We start from the raw sequence: 19,928 nt of genomic DNA, 5'->3' as shown, positions 1-19,928 counted from the left end.
TTTCTCCTTGCTCAAGGACTGCAAGTGTTACTGACTCCAACAACCCTGCACTGGTCAGAGCTATGATGACACCAATGGAAAGGAGTTCTTAACTTTTGGGGTGTCATGGGTGCCTTTCACCATCTGGCAAAGCTTACAGACTTGTTCTCAGAATTATATTTTTAAATGCTTAAAATAAAAATAAAATATGTGGAATTAAAAAGGAAAAAAAATTTTTTATGCTTTTCCCTGATTCTTTTCCTATCTGTTTGAGCCTTCCTTCTCAGTGTCCTTTTCTGAATCATTCTTCATAGAACTTCTTGCAGCTTAAATGTGGGTGTCCCTCACCCCTAGGCTCAGTCCAACGTACTTCCCCCTTTCCCCCTACTTGTTCTTACTTTCGGTGATCAATTTTCTTGAGTTCAGAGATCTTTTCTATGGAAATGACCCCCAAATTTTATTCTTAATCTTCTCCTAAACTTGAGACCTGTATCATCTGCTGGCGGAATGTGTCTATTTGGATATTCATTCCATCAGCACATCTCAAACTCAATATATTCTTTTTTGTGAGGATATGAACATCCTTTGAGCCACCCACTTTCAAAATCTTTTATATTATCCATGGCGTTTCCCTTTCCCTCCACTCCTATATTCAGTTAGTTGTCAGGTCTTTTTAGCTCTAGTTTCCTTTCTCTCAAATAATCACTTTGTTAATTTAAGGACTCATCAACTCTTATATCTGCTTGCTTGCAGTAAGTTTCTAAAGTATTTTTTGTTTTTCATTTCTGATTTCATTGCATATTTCATCTCTGATCCATAATGCTATCAAAATTATCTTCCAAATGCACAGATGTGACCATCTTACTCCACTGCTCAAGAACCTCAAATAATTCTTTATTGCTTATAGGATAAAATACAGCATAAACTTGTCTTATCAGCTTGACACTTAAAACCACCCACAGTCTAATTCCAGGCTGTCTTCTCAGAATTATTTCATTTATTCCCTTTTATGTGTTTTATGTTTTGGTCAAATAGTTTTGACAATGCTTTTTTAATTTGAAGGTCCATTTCATAATTACATTGGATATCTCTCATGTCTGAAACATTTTTTTCTTACCTCAGACTCTTAAAAATCTTTTGAATCCTTCAAGGCTTACTACAAACATTTGTGGGAAGCTTTTCCTGATCCTTCTATTTGTTTATACTCTCCTGTCTCAAAATTATCTTGTCCTTATTTGTGAGGTGTATCCCTTCTAACCCCTTGGAATATAAGGTTCTTGAAGGTAGGACTTACATCTAATCCTCAGTACCTTGAATATAGAAGTCATTTAATACTTAGTGAATTCTTTCCTATCAAATATGGGAAGGAATAGATAATAAAAACTTATAGAATTAAAAATAATGGTTTGTATACTTCTTCACTGATTAAAATAATTTGTTTTACAGAAAAAATAAAAATTTGTTTTTCAGGCTGCAGAAGATGTCAATGTCACTTTTGAGGACCAACAAAAGATTAACAAATTTGCACGGAATACTAGTAGAATCACAGAATTGAAGGAAGAAATAGAAGTTAAAAAGGTATTAGGAAAATCTTAAATTTTATAATTGGTAAAAATGGAGTTAATGGTAGTGAAATGTAGTTTTTTAATACTGTGAACTCAGAAACTACTGTTTATAGAAATCTAGAGGGAGTTGTGGTGTTCATATCTTTAGTGTTTCATTTTGATGACTTCTTAAAAGTTGATTACTTAGGATTTTATATTTACATTTAACTTTTAATTACTTCTGGAGATAGATTTCTTTATAAAATGAAACCCCTTTACCTTTTCGGTCATTGTCTCAAAGTGAAAGTTACTTCTTACTTTGTATTTGTAATAGTTAATTTAAAAATTCTCCTTTTCAGTGGTATTTTCTCTTGAATTTATAGAAACAGCTTCAAAATTTAGAGGATGCTTGTGATGATATATTGATGATGGATGAAGATTTGTTAATGATTCCCTATCAAATTGGTGATGTTTTTATTAGCCACTCTCAAGATGAAACCCAAGAAATGCTGGAAGAAGCTAAGGTATGTTGGGAATCTCTGTGTGTTTGTTAGTTTTTGTTTGCATTAAGACATGTGTTGGTATTGATTATAAAAAAATTGAAATTGACCATTGTTCTTATAGTTCTGAAATAGTCAAAAATACAGCCATCAGTAAAATTTATATTAAGATTCTTGGTTCAGAAAATGGTGATATATTTGAATCTAATTACCTAATTCAATGGTTCTCAACCTTTCTAATGCCGTGACCCCACAATACAGTTCCTCATGTTGCAGTGATCCCAAACCAAAAAATTATTTTGGTGTCTACTTCAAAACTGTAATTGTGCTACAGTTATGATTCAGAATGTAAATACCTGATATGCATTATGTATTCTCATTGCTACAAATTGAGAGGATGAGAACCGCTGACCCTAATTGCTGTGCCATTCATTTGCTTCTCAGAAGTTTTAACTTTTAAAGCTTTATTATTTTTGCTATAGTTCTTTAGAAATCACACGAGAATAACTTGAATTGAATTACTACTCACCAATTGTCTTATTTTCCAGAAAAATTTGCAGGATGAAATTGAAGCATTAGAATCCCGAGTTGAATCGATCCAACGAGTGCTAGCCGATTTGAAAGTTCAGTTATATGCAAAATTTGGGAGCAACATAAACCTTGAAGCGGATGACAGTTAAAAGTTTCTAAATATAATTTTTTTATTTGTTTAATAAACTTGAATATTGGTAACAATGATTTCCATTCTCCATATGATGTTGAAATCAAATCAACATTTTTTCTTTAAAAAAAATTCCAGTCCTTTATTTAATGAAAACCTGCCTATTTTCACATGTCTTGCTTATTTATTTTATATTTTTTAAAGAAAAAGCAGTCTACATCTGTATTTTGCATAATAATAATTTCAAGGTAAGGGTCTTTGTGTCCTGTTTATTAAAACCAGTTAAGCAATATTTGTATGTTTCTATATTGTCATTTAGAATTTTTAATTTCACATTTTCCTTTACAGGGTTAATTATAATTTTATGCCTTTATTTCTGTTGAGAATGCTTTGTGTTGGTATCTCCAGTACATGGATAATGAAGGGTACATCCAATAAGAAACCAGTTATAAAAAGTAGGATTAAAATATATGGTTTCCAGTTCTATTAACCATGCTTCCTTCTCAATGAAAATAGTATAAAAAGGACATCAATCTCCTATAGTTATTTGATTATAGAAAATCATTTAATTTGGTGTCCTTTTGGAATAGGCACTATTTTTTAGTAAAAAAGTAGATAAAGATTAGACAATAATAACACAATGCAGATGGAAAAACTTTAGAATATAAATTGTCAGGCAGCAAGAAACCTTCCTGATTATCTAACCTTTTGTTTTTACAGATGAGGAAATTTAAGGCCCAGGGAAGTTAAGTGACCTACTGACTTAGAAACAAAGATTAAATGCTAGAAATGAGAATGTGTATTTGAGTTTTTCCCAGACTCTCTGTGAAAGGTCTATATTATCATTACAATATCCTCACATGTTACATTTGGTATTTGATAAATATCGATAATGAAATATATATTTTTAAAACCTACTAGTATTTCCAAATAGAAATAAACTCATTTTTAAGAATAAAAAGTATACTTTTCTTTTTAAGAAATCAGAAAGGTACTCAGGTATTTTAATAATTTCATTGTATTAACTTTCCAGTAGATGGCACTGATATGCCAAAATACTCATTTAAATACTTTGACATATAATAGGAATATTTTCCATTAAATATTCACTTGCTACTAGAGGAGAATTTGCAAGGTTAAAAATGGAATGAGTTTTTATGTTACATATTAGCATGTGAAGTTTTTGGGGTCCACATATACTATTTCATTGTTATAAGAGAACTCCCAATGAACTTTCCTTACCAATGCAGATCAACAATTGGTTTATAGTTTCTGATACTGGAGAATAACTGGAGAGTACCAAGAGGCAATTAGCCTTTGTGCTGAAAAGGCAAAGACAAATACCTCAAACTTCCTAACTCCAAGCATTTCTACTACTATTGTGGCAAGCTGCTTCATCAGACAAACCAAAAAATAACAATTGTGTGTAGTCTCCTTGAAACAGCTGAGAAACATACACGTAGAAAAATGTTCATAAAATGAAAACAAAAATCTTTAGAGGAGCTATATAGCTACCAAGATAGTAACATATTCTGAGGGTCAAGGATTTAACTACTAAACTGAAGAGTTTATGTTGAAATTCTCCAGTGTAGAAAGAAGTAATTTACCTGTCTTACTAATTTATAATTTTTAAGAACTACATTCTGGAAAAGCGAAAAGATTAGGTTATTTATACATTGTTGGTATTTTTTTTTCTCCTTGTATGTTTCTGGTTAATATTCCATTGGTAGTTTTTTTTTTAAAAGATGACAGTAGTACTGTCAGCTTCCTCATTCTAGAAATTGCTTTTATTAATACAGCCCCTGGAGATAAACTTAATTAGCTAGCTTGGATTTCAGCTCACTAGTACCCCTGTAGGTTTTAAATTATCATCCCTTGCCAGAGTTGCCACACTCTAATGAGACTATTTAAGGGTTTTCTTCATTTACCAGTTTTCCAGGTTAGAGGATTTACTCTGAATGCTAATTGGGAAATATGCAATGTGAGTGGGAAAGTTGGCAATATACAATATTGCTGTATTGCCTTTTTTTCTTTGAACTTACCAGTTGAAAATCCACCCCAAACCAGTCAGCTTTCTCTTATATACATGCATACACACACATTTATCACACATACATGCAGATACATGTATATATTTCCCATTTTATACACATTTCCATGCATACTTATGTATACATATATGCTAGATCTCTGTATATACACCTACACATAATGGATGAGAAATTTAAGACCTAGGGAGATATGACCTACCTATCTTAGAAACCAAGATTATATGTGAATAAACATATATTTAAGTTCCTTCTCATAAATATATATTCTCATGACATTCTCATAAAGTGTATATATGTATATACACATATAATAATTTGCCCAAATGGTAGATGAAATGTATATTTTTTATCCTATTGTATATTGCCACAAATAGTTTTCATATGTCTATGTATATATAAACTTACATATATATACATGTATTTATGAATCTTGACTCCAGTTGTATGCAGATTTTCAAATGGTAATTTCAGATCTATAGCACATATGTATTTGTGACTGTAAATATGTATAATTGGGCCTTGGGGAGTGATATTGTGAAGGCTACATTAGCTTCAGTGGATCCTAACAAGTTGAAACAGCTTCAAATGTGAGCCTGGTGATGGATTGTGTCAGTCATCTGACTGCTAGTCTAGCTGATTTTGGAGAAGCTTTTCACCAGTTTATAGCCAGAGATGAAATTTTTGACCGTAACAACTCCCAGTAAACAATTAGCTACCAAGATAAAATAAGGAGATGGGTACATTCATTCTTTGGTGAGGTGTTAACTGGAAACAAAACAGTGGTATAAGTGAACACAACATTCCATAAATATCAAGTCTCTGATAAAGAAAAAAGTTGTAGTTCTTTCCCTCAAGAAATTTGCTACTGGGGAAAACAACATACTGAGATAAGTACAAAATAGACCCTTTGCAGAGGAAGGAGCAAATGTAAAATATTGATACCTTTGAAATCATGAAAGGCTTGTGAAGATTCAAAAATAGCCTTTAAAGAAGCCAGAAATTTTAAAGAGATACTGATGAGGGAGAGCATTCCAGAAATCGGAGAGTCTATAGACAATGATGGGAGGTGAAATGTCATGTATGAATAATGTTTTATCCCTTTTCTAATCCTTTTGCCATTTCCTGCTGGCCCATCTTATACATTTAAGAGACCACCTTCATCCCTCCTAGTAAATGAAATACTGAACACAAGAGCCCAGAGTTCAGAGATTTTTGCTCACCTGTACTTGAAGCCTTTTTAATCAAGCCAGCAGTGCCTATTAATATGTTAATCATTAGGATTCAAAGGGGGGAAAAAGGTGCTTGTCACAACATAGTAGAGGAGGCTACCTGTAAAACCCTGCACAGGGGCAGCAGCTAGGAAGCCCAGGATACAGTCAGGACTCATGATTGGAGGTCCTGGATTCAAATATGACCTTGACACTTCTTAGCTGTGACCTTGGGAAAGTCACTTCCAATTGTCTAGCCCTTATGGCTCTTTTGCTTTGTGTAATAATTAAAATTAAATAATATTTCTTGCTGCCCAGAGGTATATATTTTATAATGTTTATTATGAAGGGTAGACAATAATTCCTAAGTAACCTAGCTACATGGAGCCTAGCCTGCCAGTTCCTTTCTCATTTCCCTCTCACCTCCTGCACACTTCTCATACTTCTCCCATGGTCTTCTCCATCTCTCCCTTTCTCTCCTTGGTCTCCCCTGTCCTCCCCCAAACCCTAATTTTTATTGACGTACCGAATGTACACTGATGCAAGCTGATGCAAACCTGGTGCAACTGTGGTATGTCAGGAATGTTTGATGGACAAATAAAGTTACTCAGGAAGGGGGAGGGGATGAGCACACTTGGGCCTGATACTTGTATAGATTCTAAGAAGGTAAAGGTTTAAAACACATTCTATGTACATAAAAGTGAATTAGAAATAATGTTAGAGGGAAGTCATTAAAAGGACTGCAGAAGAAAAGTCTGAGCTGAGTCTTGAAGGAAGTCAAGGAAATCAGGAAGTAGAAATCAGAAAAGGATTCTAGATACAGGGGCCAGTGGAAAAGAAAAGGCATGTCTTCAAGGAATAGCACAATGTTCAGGACTATAGAGTACATAGAAAAAAAGATGGAAAGGAAAGAAAGGGTAAGGTGGTTAAAGGAATTGAAAGCTAAACAAGATTTTATACTTGATCCTGCCAAGTAATAGGGAAGCACTAGCATTTATTGAGTGACTGTATAATTAATGTAACATAGTACATCTGCATGTTAGGAATATCATTCTGCCTCCTGATATATATTATTTTAAGGTTCCCAAGGAATTATGAAATTCCTAAATGAAACACTCAAATCAGCTGCCAAAATTTTTATGGTGTTTTAATTATAACAGGAGGAAGAAAGTATTAGAGGGAGAGAGAGAGAGAGAGAAGGAAAGAAGTTTAACTCAGACCCACTCTGGCTCAGGTTGAGCCAAAGTGGGCTTTAAGGCCTTGAATAGCCAAGGCAGGGAAAGGGATCAATCCTTATCACTCATGTGACCAATCTGAAGGAAAGCAGTCCACAGGGCTCCTCCAACTCCAAGCACCAGCCTCGAACTGACTAGTCCTCTTCACAGGAAGTCCCGAGAACTCCAGAAGCTGTTCTCCACTTACTGCATCTCACATGTGCCAATGGTGGCTCTAGCTTGACCTAGGACTGCCCAGAGGTCTGCCCTTTTTTTGCACATGTCTGTTGAAGGCCATATTCTCAAATAATTAAATCTTGAATTTGCTGCAGCCCTTCCTAATCTTGTTACACTGAGTAGGGTAGAGAATGTAGTTTCCAAGACCTGATTCTGTTATTCCAAGTATCTCTATTGTTATTGATCAGGAAATAGCTAACTCAGATCTTCTAAAGAATGGTCTGAATAGGGTGGAGTAGTTTTGAAATTCACAGTAGGGAGAGATAAGAGGGGGAGACTATTAGTGAGTTTTTGGGTTATGGCAGTGTCAGTATAGGAGAGATGTTAAGGTAAAAACAATAGGACTTGGCAGCTGCTTAGATGTCTGAGATATGTGTTATTGAGGTGTCAAGGATGATACCTACATGGTGAGACTGGATGACTGGAAGTATGGTAGTGCCTTTGAAGAGGGAGATTTTGGAGGAAGGGATAATGAGTTGTTTTGGACATTCTGAGTTTCAGATGGGATATCTAGTTTGAGATGTTAAGTATATAATTGGTGAGGTACAAGAGTTCAAGAAGAAGGTTAGGGCTTTATAAATCTGAGTATCATCAGCAGAGATATGATTGAAACCACAGGAATGGATGAGATTGCCAAGAGAAGGAGAAGAAAAGGGAGTCTCTGGGGAACCTTGAGAACACCTGAAGTTAAGTGGTATGACATGGGTAAAGATCAAGCAAAAGAACCAGAGAAGTTTTTGGACAGATAGTAAGAGAATCTGGAAGGAGCAGTGTCACAAAAACCTAGAGAGAAGAGAATATAAAGGAGAAAACTGTGAAAAGTGAAAAGGTCAAGAAGGATGAGAATTGAGAAGAGACCAATGATAACTTTGTAGAGAACATTTTCAGTTGAATGAGAAGGTCAGAAAACAGGCTGCAGGGAGTTAAAAGAGTGAGAGAAAAGGAAATGAGCAAGGATTGCAGATGATTTTTTTAATTAATTTTTTTTCAGTAATATGTAGAAACAATTTTTGACAATTGTTTACTGACAGGATTCAGACTCCTACTCCCCCCAATCCCTAGGTTGTAAATAATTTGATATAGAGCTTTCATGCAGATGACTTTTTCAAAGAATTTAGCCAGGAAAGGGAGGAGGGCCATAGGATAATTGCTAGTCAGGATGAACAGGCCAAATGAGCATTTTTTAAGGATGGGGAATTATTTGAGTGGCAGGAGAAGAAAGATAGCCAGTCAGGAGACAGAAAGATGGAAACATAGTTGGAGTGGGTATGGAGGGGCCAATGAGTTGGAGAGAATGGAATGCAACATTTGGACTGGTCTGCTCTGGCAAGAAGGCCCACCTCTGTGTGAAGCAGGGGTAGGAGAGGAGGGAGCAGAGTAGGAGAGGAGGACTTTCCTAGTATGGATTGTTTTTACTGAAGAATTGTGCATTTGGAGACATTTGTTGCCAAATAGAGGAAGTAAAATGATGGGCTAACTTGATTTCCCACAGCCTGACCATTTACCCTCCAGACCAGAACCTCATCCAGGGAAAAGTCAGATACCCAGCTCTGAAGCATAAACATCATGGTTACAGTTGTGGCCACCAGGCTGGAGAAAGAACAGGAGCCACAGAGCAAGGCGCCACCTCCCCTCCCTGCCATTACTGGGTAGTAGATTCCAGAGTTATTCCAATAAGGTCAGCTCCTCCTCTTCTGAGGGTGGGTCCAACCTCAGAGCAGATGCAATCTGAGCTTTGACTTTGACTTAGACATAAGGGGAAAACTTTTCGTTTTCTTGCACATTAGTCATCTCCTGGTACCCCGAGGTCCAGCCATCCTTACCTGTTCTTCACACACGAGATTCCTCTTATCTCCATACCTTTGCTTTGACTTTCCTTCCTCACTTCTGCTATTTTGAATCACTGGCTTCCTTCAGATTCTGCTCAAGTAGTCACCAAGGAAGCCTTTCCTGTCTCCACTTTCTCCTTATCCCTTACCCCATTTCTAATGTCTTTCCCTCCTACTATGCCTAGGATAGTATCTACTTGATATATATTTTATAGGCAGCTTTGCACCCATTGAATAGAAGTTGCTTGAGGACAGGAAATGTGTCACTTCTGTCTTTACCCCAGGGGCTCTGGAGAGTGCCTGGAGATTAAGAAACAAAGTTGTTTACATGTTGATTGCCTTGCCCTAGCAAAGACAAGATAGGGAGTAGGTAGGGAAGAGAAAGATGTGGGTTGCTGTATCCAGGAAAGCTTCCTGAGGAGGTGAACCTTGTAGCTGAGGCCCTGGGGGGAGGAGCGGATGGGGACTAGGAATGGAGGAGGGAGTGGGCAAGACTGGAGGAAGCTTAGCAGGGAGGAGAAAGGCAGAGCATTCGTGTTGTCTAGGTTCCTGGATTGACCAGCACCAACCACACTCTGGTCTGAACCACCTGAATAAGTTCTTTGGTTTCTCTGGGTGGCATCTGTTTCAGTGCCTGTAGGAGTGCCTGCTCTGAACCAAGCAGTTGCTTATTTTCCCCCAACTAAGACATTGCCTACCCATAGCCATAGGCACTGTGATTCCCCAACCCCATTGCCTCAGGCACCTTGAAGTCTGCTAGAAAGCCTTTTCCTCAATACTATTAAAAGTTTTCATTGCCTTTGGGGTACCCTATTCTACCCTGGAGAGCCAGAGTTACAGACTCAGGCTTGTTTCATAGGGAGGCTGTGCTCTTCCAGAAAGGACTTCTGGTACCACTGAGGCTAGGCCATGTACCTCATAAGCATGTCCTCTACAAATAGATCTAGTCAGGGGGCCAGAGCTTGGTGTGAATGGGGAGTAGGGTTGGAGGGATCCCTGAGCTTTGGGGAATGAGGAGGAATCTGTGTGGGAGAGGGGAAGTGTCTGGATGGAGCCATGCTTGCCTCTATTTCCATTTGGTTAATTTGGATTGCATTCCACATCATAGATTTTTCTTCAAAATGACCAAGTTAGTCACACTACTCGCCTTAACTATAATTACAATTACTAGTGATGAAGAAAAAAAAGCAAATTGCAGACAAAATTCTACTACTGAAATTTGTTTTAAAAATATTTTTACTTTTTAGCTATTTTTAAAAAAAAAATTCTTCTATGGTGAAAAAGGCACAATGATCCAGTATCTCTCATCTTCTCTGTATCTTGTACATACCCTTTTTATACACGTCTCCCCCATTAGAATGAAAACTCCTTGAAGGTAGGGACTGTTTTTCCTTCGTGTTCTCAACCTGTGGGTCATGACCCCGGCGGGGGTCGAATGACCAAAACACAGGGGTCACCTAAAGCCATCGGAAAATACATATTTCCAATGGCTTTAGCAGCTGAGAAATCGTGCTACTTTACAGCAAGATCTCGGAAAGAACTGGGACCCTGATGCCCGCACATTGTACTAATTTTAGTTTCCTATCAGCAGCCCTCCCCCTATGAGGGGCGATGGATTTGCCCTGTTGCCTGGAGACTGGACTCAAACAGAGACCCAGAGAGGGGGCTGGCTCCGGAGGGGTTAAGAATGAGTCCTGGAGCAGATAACGGAGCTGAGTAACCCCAGCAAAGTGAAGCCTCAGCTCAAGCTGGAGGGAGATGACAGGAAGAAGAAGGCTGCATCTGCGGACCCCCTCCCCAGGCAGGACTTACCTCCTGCCCCAGTGCTCAGGCTGCCTCCTGCTGGATTAATATTTCTCAACATATAATTAAATATTGTTTTTGTGATTAATCACTATGTTTAAATTATGTTTGATTTGTAGCAATGAGAATACATAGTGCATATCAGGTATTTACATTCTGAATCATAACTGTAGCATAACTGTAGCAAAAGTTTTGAAGTAGCCACCAAAATAATTTTTTGGTTTGGGGTCACCTCAACATGAGGAACTGTATTGCCGGGTCACGGCATTAGAAGGGTTGAGAACCACTGCTCTAGCACATAGTGGAATGCCTGGCACATATGGATTAATTGATAAACTTGGCATTTGGACCCACTAAAATTGCATAATTGTTCTCATCAAGTGAAAGTAGACCTAAAAAAAAATCATGTATATAAATGGTTCTTTTCTATTTACCTGATTTTGAATTCTAGAGGAAAGAATAATGAAATGCTTGGAATTCTACCATTTCAAAGGCTTCAAAGGCATATCACGCAATGAGTGAAGCTTTTTTGTACCCTTGATACATAATTCATGTCTTAGTTTCCAAAGGCCTTTAAAATAAGTCTAAATATGTTTATACTGGTTTCATCAAATATCACATCAAGTATGTATGTCCATGAAAGTTTTAAGTGATCTATTTACCAAAGAGACTAAGCAATGGCAAGAGACATTGGGAAAGGACTTTAAAAATAAATTTAGATACATCCATAGAATCTGAATAATTCTTAGTAAGTAACTTGGGTTTGTTTAAGATTTTCATCAAAGACAACAAAGACAGAAAGAAGAGGGAAGTGAATTGTAATGTATTGCAGTTTTGGATATAGGGAATAAATTCTATAAATGTCATCTTGGACACAATCAAATACTTGCCTACATTCATGCCATTATTTAATGAAAGCTGTGAGCTAAGAAAGTCAATGGCCAAGTGTAAAATATATGGATTTTCAGCAGTTGTACCATACAACAGAGATCCCAGGAAGATAATAAAATGTCTGCCTATTCAATCAAGAATGGTGGCAGAAGGCCCCCAAAGAGCAAAGTCATATGAGAATGAGAATATGAAAGAAACATGAGAGCCACAGAAAGTCAGTATGTTGGAAATACTTGTATATATGGTATAGCTATGCTTATGGTTTTAACTATCTTAATTATCAATGTTAGAATCTTGTCCTGGTTCAGAGCAGTGATATGTACAGAGCTGGAACATCAGTATTATAATTAATATATCACAAGAGAGATATGATAGAACAGAATTAGAATTATAGATTCTCAAAGTTGTATCAGACTAAAGGGACCATCAAGATGAAGCCACACCTAAACAAAAATTCCCTTTATGGTATCACCTAAAAGTGATCATCTAGGTCTCTCTTGACACTCTTCAGTGAAGGTAAGCCCTCTTCCTTCTGAAGTAGCCCATTCTATTTTGGATATCTCCGACAGTGAGAACATTTTCCCTTATATTTAACCTTATTTGCCTCTTTGCAACATCATTCCTTTCTTTGCCTAATGGGACCAAGGATAAGAAGTTCATTTTTTTTATTCCCCCTAGGTGACAGACTTTCAAATTATTAAAAACAAACAAACAAAAAATAGCTTACCAATACCAACTATTATAACCTTTCTCTTCCCTCCACCACCCTCAAGTTTTCTCATCAAAGTTAAACTTCACCACCTCCTTCAGTCCATCTGTGTAACCACATGGTCCTTCATTAATTTGGTCATCCTTTTCTAGAAGGTTCATTAATGTCCTTCCTGAAGGCTCTTATCTAGAGCTTTCCTGACCCCAAGTCCTTTATAACACATTATGTCTTATATCTTAGAGATAATTTGGTAGGACAGAGGAAGGATGGATCTCTAGGCTTGGAGTCAAGAAGATGTGAATTGAAATCCAGTCTCAGATAATTACTACCTATATAAGTTTGGGTAGGTCACTTTACTTCTGCCTCAGTTTTCTCATCTATAAAAGGCATATATCCCCTACAGATAATATAGATAATAATAGGTAAGGGGCTTTATTATCATTAAAGAGCTCTAGAAATGCTAGCCATTATTATTATTATTATTATTATTTTATTTTTGAAGATTATCCATATATACTCTTATTTGTTAAATAAAGCAATCAGTGAGGTAGAATTGATTATAGGCAATTTATTATCCTTTATTTTATTTTTTTTTAAACTCTTACCTTCCATCTTGGAGTCAATACTGTGTATTGGCTCCAAGGCAGAAGAGTGATAAGGGCAAGGCAATGGGGGTCAAGTGGCTTGCCCAGGGTCACACAGCTGGGAAGTGTCTGAGGGCAGATTTGAACTTAGGACCTCCCAGCTCTAGGCCTGACTCAATCCACTGAGCCATCCAGCTGCCCCCCCCCCCCCCCATTATCCTTTATTTAACAGTGAAGAAACCCTCTTGGAGAGTTTAGTGATTTATCTATGTTAACCTAGTTATTGACTTTTGCTAAATACTGTGTTGTGTAAAATCTTGATTATCTTGATTCCTGGTCCAGCGCTTTCCCTACTATGCCATGATGATATATATACCCTATGAAACTCAAAGTCAGATAGTATGGAGGGGAAAGTGGGTCAAAAAGGAGTAGCTCTGGTCTGAGGCTTGGGGGTGAGAGTGGAGGTAGGGCCATGACTGCTAACTATTCTCTAGATTTCTTTGTTTTCTTTTTAAACCTTTACTTTCTGTATTGGAACCAATATTAAGTATATTGGTTCCAAGGCAGAAGAGTGGTAAAGAATAGGCAATGGGGGTTAAATGATTTGCCCAGGATCACAGGAATGGGAAGTGTTTTAAGTCAAATGTGAACACAGAGAACTTGTATTTGTATTGAGGGCTTTAGAGTTCTTTACTGGGGTGGAGATCCAAGGACAAAACCCCAAGTCTCTGACCTCAAGTGGCTTACATTTTAATGGGAGTGGTTGTGACTATGTGATTAGTAAAAGAAAATAATAAGCAGACTGTATTTTATTTTTTTTTAAACCCTTACCTTCCATCTTGGAGTCAATACTGTGTATTGGCTCCAAGGCAGAAGAGTGGTAAGGGCTAGGCAATGGGGGTCAAGTGACTTGCCCAGGGTCACACAGCTGGGAAGTGTCTGAGGGCAGATTTGAACCTAGGACCTCCCATCTCTAGGTCTGACTCTCAATCCATTGAGCTACCCAGCTGCTCCCCAGACTGTATTTTAAAAGTAAATACAAAGTAGTTTTATGGAGGGAACATTATTAAGTAGGGGAATTTGATGAAGGGGTGACACTTGAGGTAAGCCTTAAAAAGAGCTGTAGATTCCAAGAGAAAGAAAAATGAGGAGAGAGCATTCTAGATAGAAGATTTAGCCTATTAAAAAACCTTGAAAGTCAGTGATCATTTCCCCAGTTGTTTTCCAAGGGTAATTGGGAAGAGTCTGGTCTGGTCTGGAAACCAATGCAGCCCTGTGTATATGTACAATGGAGCTGGTCTCTATATCCTGGAGCAAAGGCAAGAGGGCTGGATGAGATGGAACCTATGATGGATAATAGATAGTCCTTTGCTAGGAAACTACCATTGTTATGTGAAATAGCTAGAGGAAAGTAGATGGTTTTGAGCCTGGGGTAAGAAAGACTTGAGTTCAAATTCTACCTTTGATACTTATTAGTTGCATGACCCTGGGCAAGTCACTTAGCCTTTGCTTCTCTTAGTTTTCTAAACTGTAAAATGAGGATCATAATAGTACCTACACAACAGGGTTGTTTGAGAATCAAATGAAATAATATTTGTAAAGCTCATAAGACAGTGCCTTTCACTGGGTAGGTGTTAGATAAATGTTCATTCCCTGATTTTGTCATAATTCTATGGAATATCTGTATATTCTCCTCAGACACTAAATGCTGCAATATCAGTTCCAGCATCAGGCAAGGGATGGGGGATGCTCCTGCTAGGAAAAAAATGAGTTCATGAATTTCAAAGATGCTTTGGGGCTAAAAGGGAGTATTCTTGATATAGATCCTAAAAGGAAGGATTGATTAACAAAATAAAACTTCCTGCTAGATTCATTTTTCTTTAGCAGGATGAAAGACTAAAATTCAGTTCAATTCAAATATTTATTGAGTATCTAGTTAGGTGAGTATATATTAGGCTGGGGGGATATAAAGACAAAAAAAAAAGAATATTCCCTGCCTTCAAAGAGCTTATATCCAACTGAACATCAAATGACCACAAAATGTTCTTGGAAGAGGGAGGACAGAGTTTGTTAAAAGGACAGGCAATTAAGTATGAATACTATACAGCTAGAGCCTACCTCATACCACGTAAAAGGTGTCCTGGTGCTATTAGCACATGGCAAACCATGGCCTGGGTTTTGATTATGGACTTCTAGGTCACCTCGCCTGCCTTTGTTGCCTGGTCTGGACTCAGGCTATCAGGATTCAGGGTATCAGGAAGGAAATTTGGAGAAGCAATGAGGAAAAATGGTCACTAGGGGTCAGATTGAGACCTCAGATCCTGAGTGTGGCCATGCTGGGTCTGATGTGAGCCAGGATTTTCTGTGTCTAGGAATAGGGCACTGGGCTCTTTGGTGTAGGTCAGAGATGTCAAACAATCACATTCAGCCTGAAAAACTCCCATGGCTCCAACCAGATTAAAATGCAATTGGGAAGTAGCTAAGAAAAAAAATGCAATGTAGATAATGTTAATTTGTGGTTTTCTAAGTTAGGGCACTGGCCTATAGGGATCTGTTTCTATTTGAGTCTGCCTCCAGTAGTGTAGAGAGTAGTGTTTCAGCCTGATTGAGCAAACTAGAAAATGCTCATTCCTTCGGTCAAGGTTAGAATTTAGCTTTGACATGGCCTGCCCTCCAAGGTCATGATGCTTCTGTGACACTGGGAACCAGAGTTCAAAATTATTGGAGCACAAAAGCTGGTAATGCCTAATTAGATGCAAATGATGGGGAGAGGTATCAATATCATCTTGCCCCTCTACCACCCCCCCCCCCCACTACATCCAAACAAACAAAATACAAACACAATACCACAGGAAAAGGAAGAGACTGAGAGGACTAGGTTGGACCTCCCCAGTACCCAGCACTTTGGGAAAGGTTTCCACAAAAGGCCAGTCCCAGGGAAAAGCCAAAGAGAGTTTGGGACCAGAAAGCTTGTGAGAAAGCTATCAGCATCTTTCTTTTATGCAACCCAAAGAGAAAGTTCTCTAATGGATTTATACCATTTCGAGCAACCTCTCCTATCCCTTAGGAAAAGTGGAGGAAGAAAAGAACACATACTTTAGCTTTTATGGGTTTCAATGAGAAAGGAGAAGCATCTCTGGTTAGCCACTAGGTCTAATGATATGTGAAGAAGTAGTCTTAGGGCTGGTATTGGTCATTTTGAGGGTTGAAATGTTAAGGTGAGGTGAGGAAATGGGTGTGTTGAGGAAAAGACAATAACCTAGAGAACTATCCATTTTTTTTTTTTAAACCCTTACCTTCAGTCTTGGAGTCAATACTATGTATTGGCTCCAAGGCAGAAGAGTAGTAAGGGCTAGGCAATGGGGGTCAGGTGACTTGCCCAGGGCCACACAGCTGGGAAGTGTCTGAGGTCAAATTTGAACCTAGGACCTCCCTTCTCTAGGCCTGACTCTCAATCCACTGAGCTACCCAGCTGCCCCCACTATCATTTGTTTTAACAAAAAAGGGGGTGGATCTTCAAACTTTTTCTCATTGTACACACATTTATTTATTTATAAATTATATAATGTGCTACTGGATACATATATATTAAATACATCACAAAATGTACACAAAAATAGATATTTAAAGTTGATGAGATAAAGGCAAAATACTATTTTATCCTAGAGCCAATAGGTAGCCACTGGAACTTCTTAAGCAGAAGAGTGACATGGCCAGGCATGTCCTTTAGGAAAATCATTTTGGTAGTTGAATAGAGAATAAATGCAGTGGGGAGAAGCTTGAGGATGGAGTCCAAACAGAAGGCTTTTGCAAAAATCCAGGTGAGAAAGGATGAGAGCCTGAACTGAGATGGTGGCTATGAGTTTAAAGAGAAGAGAATAGATTCCAAATAGTGTAGAAACAAATTTGGAGAATGAGTAATTATATGGGGTGAGGGAGCATTTGAATTTGTACAAAACCACTTTCACAAAACACCTTCCTTCTGCTTACTTTTCCACAGGGACAGACTGCCAGGTTGAATAGATCTTTCACCTGACCCTGAATGGATGTCTAGTGTTTTTGTGTGTGTGTGTGTGTGTGTGTGTGTGTGCTGGTAATGGTATTATGATGTAGCTAAAAGAATTGTCATTGATCAGAGAGATAGTAGAACTTATTATTCAGTGTGAAAGGGAGACCTCATTCCATTGCCAATGTTTGTTTATGTAAATTAAGGATTCTGAATCTATGATTTGCTAACTTAGTATTTTTTTTCCATCAGCAAAACAAAGTATGAAATTAATAAAGGAAAGAAAAGCAACAGGATTGAACCTATGTTTCCAGTAAACTAGATGTTCTCTTGTTTACTTTATTGTGATCATCTCCATTCCTGCTGATTCCAGCATACTTTTCTCGATGTTAAATATGCCTAAACTAAAGTCATTATTTTTTTTAAACTTTTAGGGTCATGTAATAACTCAAAATGGGTTGCCACATAGAATTCCATTGGGAGTTGACTTCAAAAAGATTAAAATGAATTATTTTTCCATTATAGTGTCAGCTATAAAGGCAATGTGATATAATAGATGAAGAGCTGGGTTCAGGATCAGAAAGACCTGTCTTCAAATCCTTCCTCTGATACTTATTAGCTTTTAGACTCTTGGCAAGTCATTTAATTTCCATATTTCTCCATATTTCAGGCAATGGTCTAGGACAATATACTAAATCATAGACCATTTTCAATCTGCATTGGTAGAAAGAATTTCCTACACCAAAGACATAATAGATTCTTCATGTATTTCTACATTTCAGTTGTGTATTACTCCGGATGCTTCTAAAGTACTCTAGTACATATTTTCCTGATTTCTGGGGTTTAATTCAGTTGACCTTCTGGCTGGTCCTCCTATTTATCATTCCATTTCCCATCTCTGGGTTTTGGCACTGGCTGTCTTCCATGCCTAGAATGTCCTCCTTGTTCACCTCTAGCTAATGTCAGTAATTGATGTAACTACTTTTTTGTACTATAGGCACAGAGAAAAGGCCTGTGATTTCATTGGTATAGGGAACTTCCAGGTGAGAACATTCCCTCTACCAGGACAACTTATGTTCGTCTATCTCTGCAACTTAGGGTCTTAGAGAGATACCTAGGGTTAAGTAAATTTAATTAAGTAATTAAGTAAATTAAGCGAATTGTTTGGGATCTCACAGCTGGTATGTGTCAGAGGGAAGACTTAAACCCAAATCTTACTGGCTTTAAAGCAAAATTTTTGTTTATTAAGCCATGATTCCTCTCAAATGAGACAATAAAGTTAAAGCTATTGGTAAGCTACTAAGTGCTATCTAAATACCAGATAGCATGGTTATTATAATATAATTTTTTTGCTATTCATCATTTTGGGCACATTTTTCAAGGACCAGATTCAATGCCAGGCCAAGAAATATGACATTTATTTTAAAGACAATTATAATTTGACTTAAATTTTTTTTTAGTTAAATGACTTCCTCCCAACCCCAACAAGACAAAAGAATGTATTCATATACAAAGTAGCATAGAGGAAATAGGATTCAATGTGAAAATGCTAAGCTATATTATGAATAGCTTTCTTTCTTTTAGCATTCCACGTTACTTTCAGTTATCTTTGTTTCCTTTGAACTTTCAGCACTTTCCTTATGTTTTTTTTATTTTAAATTATTTTCCCTAATTATCAAGCATTAAAAAAACTATTCTCTCCCATGAATTAAAAAAAAATGCTTCACTAACCCTCATTATTTCCATTAATTTATCTACACTGGTCTACTTGCAGTTTTTCCTATTCATCCTTTGAATAGGCTGTTCCCAACACCTGGAATATAGTCCCTCTTTACCATTTAGAATCTCCAATTTCCTTTAAAGCTCAGCTGAAGGACTACCATCTCTAGAAGTCCTTTCCTGATTTCCCACTACTATTAATGCCACTCCTCCCATCATGCCAAATTGCCTTGTATTTGTTTTATGTATACCTTAACCCATGCATGTGCAGAATGTAACTTTCTTTAGGGAAAGGAATGTTTCATTTTTTATCTTTGTATCAACAGCTCTTTAAAAATGTTGTTTGATGTCATTCAGAGCAGCAAACATTTTTAAAGCATCTGCTCTGTTCTAAGTAAAGTAATGGTAACACAAAGGCTAAAGACGTCTAAAGGAGACGTCTCCATCATCAGAGAGCTTAATATTCTATTGGAATGGGTTCTGATCTCCCCCAGTGAAGGGAGAGAATGTCCAAATCAATGAGAGTTCAGAGATGTAGTGAAGCTTTGGAGAGGTAAGAAACAAATGGTTCAATAAAAGGAAATCATGCAGAGTTTCTTTACCAGTAAAAAAACAACAACAACAAGATATTGAACATTTTATAATGTTTTTTTAAAAGAGAAAACAAATGCAGCTGGAGACATGATGTCAATAGGTCAACAAAAAAGGGTGGGTTATTAACCTCAGGGTATGGAAGTGCCATTGGAGAGCAGAGAAAGACCATCTGCTATCGACCATTTTTTATTAGCACTTCAGGGTAAACTAATAAAACTCTCAGTTTCAATTAAATTGTGGAAGTCCACATTTCCCCGTTCTCAGCTGCCTTATGCCACAATAAAAACCAATGTGGCCGAGGAAAGGTTGGAGATTTGTCCTTTGAAAAGATTTCCTGGACCAAACGATACAGGGCCAAAAAATTTACATTTTTCTCTGGGCTCTGGATATAGGATGTGA

General features: G+C 37.3%; 1 protein-coding gene across 2 annotated transcripts in view; it reads left to right on the top strand.

Moving 5' to 3' along the window:
• Positions 1 to 2,976, top strand: part of PFDN4 (prefoldin subunit 4) — a 69,954-nt gene extending 66,978 nt beyond the window's left edge. For both annotated transcript variants that reach the window (XM_007475698.3, XM_007475700.3), the window contains 3 exons: positions 1,450 to 1,557; positions 1,907 to 2,047; positions 2,572 to 2,976. In XM_007475698.3, the coding sequence (XP_007475760.1) occupies positions 1,450 to 1,557; positions 1,907 to 2,047; positions 2,572 to 2,703 (381 nt within the window). In that variant the 3' untranslated portion in view covers positions 2,704 to 2,976. The remainder of the gene's footprint in view (positions 1 to 1,449; positions 1,558 to 1,906; positions 2,048 to 2,571) is intronic.
• The last annotated feature ends 16,952 nt before the right edge of the window (positions 2,977 to 19,928 follow it).

Source organism: Monodelphis domestica, chromosome 1 (genome assembly GCF_027887165.1).
Source record: "Monodelphis domestica isolate mMonDom1 chromosome 1, mMonDom1.pri, whole genome shotgun sequence".
NCBI classification, from domain to species: domain Eukaryota; kingdom Metazoa; phylum Chordata; class Mammalia; order Didelphimorphia; family Didelphidae; genus Monodelphis; species Monodelphis domestica.
This window is presented reverse-complemented; position numbering and strand designations above follow the sequence as displayed.